At 37.3% G+C, this 11,133-nt stretch overlaps 1 protein-coding gene across 1 annotated transcript in view; it reads left to right on the top strand.

The window, feature by feature from the left end:
* Positions 1-11,133, top strand: part of Rps6ka6 (ribosomal protein S6 kinase A6) — a 141,232-nt gene that overhangs the window by 64,086 nt on the left and 66,013 nt on the right. The window contains exon 3 of the mRNA XM_028780492.1: positions 2,836-3,087. Coding sequence (XP_028636325.1) covers positions 2,836-3,087 — 252 coding nt within the window. The remainder of the gene's footprint in view (positions 1-2,835; positions 3,088-11,133) is intronic.

Raw genomic sequence — 11,133 nt, forward strand, 5'->3', positions numbered from 1 at the left:
TGCAGAAGACGGAACAGTTCAAATCCAATGCCATTCCATTTTCGCAAACACTTTCGCCAACACAAAAGGTCCTTTTGTGCTAGTAGAATTGAGGAAAGAAAGAAAATAAAATTAAAAAGAGAAAATACCAAACCACATAAGGATGTCTGAGAAGGGAAAGAGGCAATAACACATGCATCAGTTTTACTAGAACATGTCACCATGAATGGTGAAAGTTAAGATGAAGGCAGATAGCAAAACAGTTACATTCAGAGCTAAGAGATTTGGACGTTTTAATGGAGATAAGGGAGACTCTTTCAGGAACTTTGATCACTGGATTGACATACTTAAACTTATATCACAAAAGATCAGTTAAGGAGGTACATGATCAGTTCAATCAAATATTATGAGTTAATCTGAAGCAATTCCTAGGGGTGAGAGCAAAATTAACAATATTGAAAATAGGCTAAATACTTATCACCCCCAGTTTAGTAAAAGCACAGGATTGATATATATATATATGTATATATATATATACATATATATATATATATATATATATATATATATATGTATACACATGAGACTATGTGCTAAAGAGAATGTTAAATGATGAAACACAGAGGAAAGTTAAAATTCATTTGTTTGGTGGTGAAAATTGAACATAGTAAAGTGAGGTATGAACAGCAAACTTGTTGAGTAGTGGAGGCCATTAATTACCTTGTGGAAAACTCAAAGGGACAGATTTGTTGGATTGAAATTGTTATTTTGAGTAATCTGAATTTGAATGAACTATTAGATATTTATGCACATATATTGATTAGGTTGTGGATGTACAACTCTTGATTTCAAGAAAGTTTATGACTAGAGGTAATTTTGGACATCTCTAGCATACAGATAGAATTTAAACAATGGATCTAGATATAAGGGAAAAACTAGAAAACTAGGAAAGACAAAAGTCAATGGCTGAGTACTGAAGTACCAATGGTTGGAGATTATAAAGACAAAGAACAATATAGCAAACCAGGCTAGAAGCAATCAATGGTGTAGGAGGAAAATGTACAAGGTTTTATTTTGGATGCCAAGTGAAGAAAAATATTTAAATTAATAGAGAGGTATAAAATGCATCAAATGATAGTAAATAAAAGTTAGAAACTTTGTTTTTGCTGATGGGAACAATCCAATAGGAGAAAAATAGGTGATTCGGAAAATAGTTCTGAACTGAGATGGTAAGCAGTAGAAAACTGAGACTTGATTCAGAGCTCAATGGAATGGAATTAATTAACACTCAGTTTTGCCAAACATAAATCTATTTACTTTTGAGACACACAGACACACACACAGACACACAGACACACACACACACACACACACACACAGACACACTTTCAAGATTCAAAGCCTCATGTTTTCATTCAAAGGTATCACTGTTGTGGAACAACATTCCTTAAGGTTATTTTTCTTTGGATTTTAAGCGGAGTCAGAAGGCATTATTGGTAATTCTTATTTGAATTCACTGACAACCTCTGTGGCCTCTTTGGTTTCTTAGCACTCCACACCAGATGGTGACATAAATGGAAGGCACAGTTCAGTGTTCTTTAGTAGCATGGCACAAGAGCTCTAGATGCAGAAGGGGAGAGGAAGTGGCTGTTATATACAGTATGTTAGAAACCTCTCCAAGGTACTGAGCTAATTTTGCCACTGTAGCAATTTCTTTCAAGCCTCTAAGTGTCAAAAGGTGGAATAACTTTATTTTTTTACTCATAAGTATTAAAATGTCTTGCTGAGGGTTTTGATCATCCTCCCAGTGTGTAAGATGGAACTTAATTTATCTGTTACATTACGAGAACCAAAGAACAGCAAAGGAGTAAAGCACAAAGTGAAGAATACTGAAGCATTATTGTCAGCAGATCATATATTTTCGGGGGAGGCGTTTAGCATTAGACACCCTGACTTTGTTGCTATGGCTAGAGTCTGCTTAGTGGTGTGTGTGTGTTGGGTGCACTTGTTTGGGGGCATGAATGAGATCAAACCATTGTGAGTTCATCAGTACTGTGAGGGCAACCCCCAGGAGCATGTTAAGTGAGACAAACCTGGTAGGGTGGGAAGGTGGACAGCATAGTTCTACTGAGTCCTTTTAAAGGGATTACCTGCTGCCTCTGGCTTCTAGGTAGCTAACTTGAGTCTTAAAATCCCCGCCCTGATAGTATTTGTTACTAGGTATTGAAATGGGCGTGGCGCAGTATATAAGACAGGCGTGTTTTGTTGGGCCCAGCAAGCTGGCCCTTGGGCAGAGTCAGGACTCCTGGAGCTCTCTTCAGAGTCCCTGAGTTCCCGCATCCTATTTGGGAATCCTCCCGCCAGCCAGGCAGTTCGGTAGTCTTTGGAGGGCCTGCTGAGCATGTGTAGGGAGCATCGCGCATGCTCGGTGGAGTGGGCAGGTTTAGCAGGCGCTAGCTGTGGGCTTTACTACGGTTCGCCCGCCTCCCCCGCGCAGCACGCCCCCTCCCCGTCTTCCCGCCCCCAGCACGCGCTCCCCGCAAACCACCCCGCCCTCCCTCCCCAGCTCCCAGCCCCCCTCCACTCGGGCCTGGGGAACCTCCATTGACGTGCGGGTGACGCCGCCGCGCCGCTGCCGCGGGGGGTTCCAGGCGCCGCACAGGTAACGCGGCGGCAGCCGCCATATTGGCGGCGCAGAGAGCGGGGAGGGGGCCGGGGGGGGGGGGGGGGGGGGGGGGGGAGCGGCGCGGGCGGCAGGGGGGCGGCCCCGCGGAGCCTGGCGGGGCGGTCGGCGAGAGCCGTGTGGCTGCTCGAGGGGAGGCAGCACTGAGTTTGTCTTCTCTTTCTGCACCCCAGCAGCGGGCGGGGACCCCTGTGGTCTCTCTTTTGAGGTACCCGCCATTGGCGAGGTCAGCAGTCACCCAACGCGAGTCCTGGTCCTACGAAGAAGAAGACCAGGAGCCGGCTCCTCCGACGGGATGCATGCTGGCGCTGGGGGCAAGCAGCTTCTATTTGAGTGCTCCTGAAGCGGCGATGCTACCATTCGTGCCTGCGGAGAATTCCTGGGACGAAGAAATGGAGGTGTTCGGCAGCACGAGCAGTAGCGAGGTTAGTGTGGTGGGCGGGACCGGCTGCAAGTCTGCAGCCCAGTGTCCGGGTGGGCGGGAGAGCGGGGTGCCTGCTAGCCCCCCACCCCCTTCCTGGGGGCCCGGACCTAGCTCTGGCAGAATGAGGGCGGGAAAGGGGTCAGGACAAGGAGCTCCAGCCTGCAGAGCTGCCGCTTGGCCTCTGGAGCTCCAGGAGGTGCGGCCACGCCGGAGTTTGTTCTGACTAAGTTTCTTCACTTCCAACCCGAAGCGGGACTGGGGGACACGCGGGGTGCCTTGCCTGACTCCGTGCGTTCCTCTTGCACCACGCTGCCTCTGCTCTCTGAGAATTGGAGCTGAGGACCAGAGCTTGCTGTTGAACTCCAGTGCTTTATGAACTCAGGGAAACAAAAACACACCAAGGTGACTAACTCTAGGGACTTTCACCCCAGGAGATGAGTATTCCTTGGTAACAGCATTCTCATTTCTTTGCAGCCTGCTATCTTTCTTCTTTTTATTTCCTACCTGAAGTGGAGAACTGACAGCCTTTAATCCATGTGCAGGTGAACGGCTGCTGACTGTTCTCAGATCCCCTTACTCTCCTTCAGTTTTACTTAAACCCTTTACCTTTTCCTAGCCTTCATACCTGACCAGATGGTGGGTACCAGAGGCCAAGTGATGCCCAGAGCTTATGAGACCCTATTTTAGTAAAGCTTAGCCAAGTTGAACCAAAATACTTCCGTTCTCCCCTTTTCCCGCCGTTCATTCTTACTTCTGAAACTGTACTGGCTGTGCTTTGCAGTTGGGCCGCGAGAACTTAGATGTGCACAGGTATTTTATTGTTTGGCTACAAAAAAATGGGCAATATTTGAACACAAAAACCTACCTATTGTGGTAGAAAGTTAGATCCTTTCGTAATCACTTAATCATAAGCATAGTATTCCAGTAGAGGCCACCATACACCTCCTAAAATAGTTGAATGCCAGTTTGATTCACAACAGAATGTTTTGAAGACTCAGAATCCTCGAAATCTCAAGGGTGAGCCTTTGTCTTTAAATATTTTTCCATCTTAAAAAAATACCTTGGATTATTGTATAATTACTTGTCATTTTGCCTTTATGTTCTTTTAAGTTAAACTAGGGTTAGATTACCTGTTAGAATAACTTGAAACAAGAGATTTTGTGGAAATAAATTGAGAAATATTATGGAATCCTTTATACAGATAAGAAGTATTTTATTACTAATCTGAGTGATTACAAAATGTTTTAATATTTTAATCTCTCAAGAATTGGTTAAAAGTGAGATGAATGGAAGTGTTAATTTCTTCTTAAAATGTGGACATTCTAACTGCATGTATAAAATGTCTAACCATACTATCTGGGGGGGGAGGAATTTTTGTTTTATTAATGAATCACAAGTATTTAATATATATATAAGAAGTAGAAACCTTGCAAATATCTACTATTTTATTTTTAGTTTTAGTTAATTTTGAATGCAGTATCTTCTAAATTGTAATTAGTACACATGATTTTTTTAAAAAATTTTGCAGTATGTTTTAGATACTGTAGAGATTTAATAATAGGTCTCTTTTCCTCTGCAATTTGGAGAAATGTTCCAGTGGAAACCATTAAAACCTATGAAGTAAAACAAAAGGTGAAGGTAATGTGGTGAAGATAGTATTTCTGCGTTCTTTGTTTAAAACCATTATGATTGGTTAGATTTATCCCTGCAAGTTACTTTATTAAAAATATTCTGGTTGAAATTTTGGCGCTACATGTTGGCATACTAATTTTGTTTTGTTTCTTATAATGATATTCTGTTTACAAAAAGCAGTTTTCCTTTATAGAATTTATATTTATTTTCATCACACCCTTTGACAGTGACTTTAGAAATTCTGGCTTTTAGGTTTGAACTTTACAACTCTCAATTGTGGTGGGTTTTAGAACAAAGGTATTTTTATTATATTACATATCTGAATATATTATATATTCTTATATATAATGGAATATAAAAATTTCTGGAGTGCTTAAAGAAAATGTAGGTATAAATTTGTCAATTTTGATGTCAAAACAAATAATTTCTGTGTGTTGACTACTGGTAAAACTAAACATGAATTATTAAATTATAGTAACTCGTGTAGTTTAGAATGTTTTTCAGTATATTTTGCCTTTCTTGCTTATATGAACAGTAGAGAACTTTAGAATTACTCTTTAAGCAGTGTGTAAATTGGTTGTTTGAGAATCTTAACATGTTTTCACACAAGAAAACCATAGGCAGCAACAATTCTAGATCAATGAACAATAGCAAGCCATAGAGATGATGAGCCTAATTACTGTTTGAAAATTTTTCCTATGGGGAAATGTGTCAAGATTTCAATCAAAAACTAGTTTGGTTCTGGTGAATAGCAGAAAATGGGCCTGCAGAAGGGAAACATGGGCTCCTTTGGCTCTTGGGGAAAAATTCCTGGAAACAGGGCTGTAAGGTAAACAAGAAGTTCTGGTTGTGAGAGTCTTTCAGGGACTGTCTCAATTAGGTCTGCTGGGAATAACAACTTCAAAGGGCATCACCCCTCTGGCAGCTGCAATTTAAGCCTCTGCCTGGATTCTGTCAAGATCAGGAAAGAGGTGTTACTTGAGATGGTATTGGTTGTTCCTGGGCAAGGGTCATAAAGAACAGCCTGTTTGAGTACCATGAATTCTTCATGAATTAGTTCCATGAACATCACAGTTTGCATAGTACTTTTCTTTTTTTGTGTGTGAAGGAAAATATTTGGTTCTTTTCTGGAAGAATTGATTATAGTGTTTTGAATTTGTATATCATATAATGAATATTTTATTAGAATTCTGGTACTTCCATATTATTATCAGTATGTTTTTGTTTAAGGAATTTAGTTTGGGGAGTAATTTAATTCATTGATGAAAGGAGTTTGAGGTTAAAGCTATAGCCATTAAAATTTTAACCAGGATAAATTGAGAAAACTTGTCAAGTTTTAATTAATTTTTATGACACTCTGTAGTAATAAAAGAAAGAACATAAGCATTGAAACAGATGAAGCTGTATTCCAGCACCCCAATAAATATGTGATAGTACATGGTATCTTAGTTCTTTAGATTCCAACTGCTTCATCTGCAAGTGAGAAGAAACATATTTTCAAAGTTGTTATGTAAAAGAAATTCAGCACTGGGCTTAATATACTTAGCAAGTTGACCTTCGTATAGAATGTGTCTAATAAATAACAGTTCCCTTTATTTTCTCATTAAAAATTAAATTATTGTCATATATGTGTGTGTGTAAAGCCTTGGAGTTTAGATAGGTATAGCCATAGCCCCAGGCTTTCTACAGTGATGTTTTTTTAAAAGACCTCCCTAAATCTGATCATTTCTTCCAAAGTTATTGAAGTTCTCATTTTGCATCTTTTTAATCACAGGATGATATAGAAATAAATAGGAGGTCATATTCAGGGATACTTAGAGGGATAAAAAAACCCACAAATTTTATTCTGTCAAGTAGTTAATTAGGCATTTCATTTACATTCTGTCGTTGTATTTGGAATTCTTACAGTGTATATGAGTACAATAATGTAAAATGTCTGAAAAATCCATTTCTGAATCATATTCTTCCTTCAGTGATTTAAGTTAGATGAACAAGACAGGAATTTGAGAAATTGTTGCTGTAAATGGCACAGGACCATTAAAGAAGGGGTGTGGTAAGGGCACTCATTGTTTAGGGATATAGATCTGATAAGGCCTTGTGAAGGAGGTTGCATTTGATCAGGGTATTCTAGAGCAATAATATTTTCATAGTGGTGAAAGAAACAATTCAAATGGATAGAGACAGTGTAAGCGAAACTATACTTACTTTGTAAAGGAGAGATGTGTATCACTGAGATGTAAGTTTGCATTGGACTATTGTGTGAAATTGTGTGAGTCCAGATTGCATTGGTTCTTTTAAAGCAAGTTTATGCATATAATTTTATTTTGTAAATATGAACTCTCTTAGAACATTAAGTGACATCACATTTATGCTTTGAAAAATGACCAGTAGCAGTTTGAGGGGGATTGATTGGAATAGGGAAAGTTCTAAAGGTGGTGAATATCAGTGAGGAGACTGTGGTAGTCATAGATTTTGTAGAGGAGGACTGAAAAAGGGAGTTGATCAAAGACATCTTGCAAAGAATAGGTAGAACATAGTAACTGATTAGGTGTTGGAAAAAAAAGAAGGTAGACTGAAGAGCTTTCATTAGGGGCCTGATAGGAGGAATAGATTCAGTTTAACAGGTAGTTAATGTGTGCCAGCCAATATAAATCTATGCTAGATAGTAGACTATTACACAGAGATGTATCTTTGAAGTAGTAGGTGATAGAAAAGCAAGGTAAACTTCCTTCCTCTCTTGTATTGTCTTGAACAATACCAGACTATTCTTAGTTGGCCATTTTTTGTTATGGTTTAAAGTATTTAGTACAGATGCACTTATTATTAGCTAAAATTATTCTTGATTCAAAATTATCCTGATGTATATTACTATTATTTCATGAAGATTTATTTAATGTGGTAAATACTCATGTATGCAGAATGCTTTCCTAGAATCAGGGAAAAAGAGTCAAAAATATCTGAATTTCTCACTTGATTTTGCCATGTTTATGTTGATTCTATCCCTCTATCATGTAGCTTCTTTCCTAATTCTTCCAAGTTTATTTTTAAGCTAGTCTGGTCTGGAAATATTCAGGTCAGTTCATTCTAGGGCAGGGCCTCTACATTTCCCTACCTTGATTAATTCACCAAGAGAAGTAATTATGACCTTGATGTTCCATAATAGGGCCTGGATGATGCAGCTGCTTTCTTGGACCACATTATTTAAAACTACTCTACTCCTAGTTTCTCTCATTTCTGATCTTCAGAAGTATGTCAAGGTATTTTTTTCTTCCTGTGATTGTTTTCTTGGTTGGTTTTATTACTCACTGTATTTAATGGCAATTCTAAAGACTTAGTAAGCACATGAAATTCAGAACTTTGTCAGAATTTGACCTGTGTGTACTTACATCATTTCTAAGGATTATTTACTGTCCCTGTTGATAATTATTTTATGTGTGCATTCTTAAATTTGTTTTTAGATGGGTAAAGAGTTGCATAGACAAGAGACCTGAGAGATAAACTACATCATTAGCTTTTGCTGATCATAGAGATTTGTTCTGGATTTTCATGCAGGTGTCTTGTGTAACTGATTTTTCTGTCATGTTTTAAGCTGCACATTTGAAGTCAATCCCCCACTTCCACCCCTATGTGTGTGAGACAGAAAGCTAGTTTGCTGCTTACTGTTTATTTCACCAGGTATTTGAGATGGTTTATAGGAAATATAATTAATAAACTCTTGCTAGCTCCTGAAATGGAAAGTAGAAAATATAGAAAAGGTAGAGGGAGGGTGGAAGTAGAGGGTGATACACAACACAGGTTAATAAACTTTAGGCTGTTCTACATTTTAGTAAAAGCAAATTATGAACTTGGCCTTCAGTTTCTCTGTTCTCAATTTTGGTTGTTTATTGGATAAACATGGGCTTTTGTTTTCAAGTTGCCCATGCCAGTGTTATACTCTTAGACATGCTGATATCTAACTTCATTGGAAAGGACCTGAGCATCATTTTCTGGATAATTATGATATCGAGACCCTGTAAAGAAAATAACTCTAGGCCAAAGTAAAAAGAAAAATAGTCCTCTAGTTCTTATTAGCCAATAAAAGAAAAGGTTAATTCCTAGGATAGCAATTAGAAAAGTAAATTTTCTGGGAATTGGGATTTGGTTCTGAATGTGTTTTTTTTCTCTGTTGTTTTAAAGATGTGATTGGGATTGAAGGAGGTGTTTGAGCTGGTTTATATAATAGTGATGTTCAGTTTTAAGTGATTTGCTTTTTATTAGACTAAAAACAAAATTTTAGTATTCTTGCTTATTTAGATATAGTGTAGCCATATAATTAGAATGTCATATCAGTCATTCTTCTGTCACTTAATAAAATACGTGAGAAAATGACTTGAATAAAGGGAAGATAGTTTGCTTCACAGTTTCCATGAGTTCAGTTCATAATCATTTGGCCTTATTGTTGTAGGCCTCTGTCCAGGTAAAACATCACAGTGAGGGGCCATGGTAGATTAAGGATACTTTCTTGTGGTTGCCAGGAAGCAAAGAAAGAGAGAGTGAGGGAAGGAAAAAGGAATGGGAAATAGATGAAGACAAGGCTTACTTTCAGGTGCACATCCTGCCAGCCTCCTACTTCCCCCTACTACGTCTCATGTCCTTCCACTCGCTTCAAAGAACACTATTACCTAGTAACTAAGTCTTTAGAATATGGATTTGGGGGTTCATTTCTGATCCCAAACACAGTTAAGGAAGAGAATGGTGGCTATTTGATTAACAAATACTCATTTGTAGTAGCTCCTAAACAAGTAGAGGAATCAATTGTTTTAACTGACACTGTCAGGACTTCCTTCCCTCATGGCAGGGCAGACTTGCTAGAGAAGCTTGGTGTGTTGCTGTGAGAGTGTGGCAAATCAAGACTCTGCAAGAATAACTAAATACTCTGATAACCGTTTAGAGGAGGCATATATGGATTTCTAGAAAAGACCAGCTCATGTAGTAGAGCAGATCTTTAAACAGTGTTAGTTTGATTTCATTTGTTTTTGTGCATGTGTCAGATCTTTTTTCACTGTTGTGCAGTATTCTGATATGTGATTAAGTTTGGCTTATCCATTATTCAGTTAAAAAACATTAGTTTGTAGTAATTATGACTACTGACATAATTTTGTGTAGAGATACCGATTTGAACAAAATTTCACTTTCTTTAGGCAAATCCTTATGAATGAAGTTGCCATGTAAAAGTTCCAGCTTCTTTGAATTTTTTCTTAGTACTTGATATTGTCTGTTAAAGTTAAAATATTTATTAATTCTGATAGGTGTATAGTGCTATCACATTATTTTTGAGCTTCCATTTGCTTTATTACAAACATTGATGGAGATTTTGTTGAAACACTTGTCATGCAAATGTTTTCTCTAGTGAATTGTCTTTTAAATTTTTTTTTTTTATTTTTAAATTGACTCTTAGTTTTCAGATTTCTGGAAACAGGCCCTTTATCAGGTATTGATTGACATATAACCTTTGCCTTTCATTCTGTGGTCTGTATTTTTATTTTATTCTCTTAATCAAGAGTAGAGGTTTTAATTTTAATGAAGTCTAGTTTATGAATTTCTTCTTTTATATAAGAAAAAGTTACCTGAATCCAAGATCACAAAAATTTCCCTATTTATTTCATTGATGTTATCTGAAGTATATGTCGATTTTTTGGACTTTTGATCAACTTCTGATTGATTTTTATAAATGATGAGTAGTATGGATTATAATTCAATGTTTTCCTATATTGATATCCAGTATTCTTGTTTAAAAGACTATTTGCTCTCTATTGAATACACTATTAATAGATTAATAGATTTTCAAATTAAAAAATTAACTATTAGATGACTTTTATACATGATAGTTTTTAAGTATCCTGTGTAACTATGAAGTGATTATAACTTTTCTTTAAAGGTATTTTATTCACAAAGAGTGTTTCTTTAATATTTGATTTTCTGTATGGCTTGAATTTGGAAACCTTTTATTCTCAGATTAGTTACAGTAAGGCTTCTTATCCAGTCTACAAGAGGCTGGTGCTGTTTTTGTAGAACATCTATTTTCTATGTTATCTCATATCCTTTTCTATAGACTATTGAGTCATGATTCCCTCCAGTTAATATTTGACACCAAAGCTTACTAATGAAAAAAAATTTTTGGTAATATTTTATCTTAAGCTAATAGTTTGTAGTAGCTTTCTGCAAAAGCTCATCTTATTTTTAAAAGTAATTTTATCATTTTTCCTCTATTTTTTTCATGAAATGAACAGAATTTGGTATAGTAAGTTTACAAACTGTGAATCAGGGCCAGATTTGGTTTGATCTTGTAACTAATTTGCTGTGAGTTCTTTGATGTTAATTAATTTGATATTTTTTCATTTGTAAAATGGAAATTAGCATATTTATGGTTATTTTG

The sequence above is a fragment of the Grammomys surdaster genome, unplaced genomic scaffold (assembly GCF_004785775.1).
Source record: "Grammomys surdaster isolate TR1022 unplaced genomic scaffold, NIH_TR_1.0 61, whole genome shotgun sequence".
In the NCBI taxonomy this organism is placed as follows: Eukaryota; Metazoa; Chordata; class Mammalia; order Rodentia; family Muridae; genus Grammomys; species Grammomys surdaster.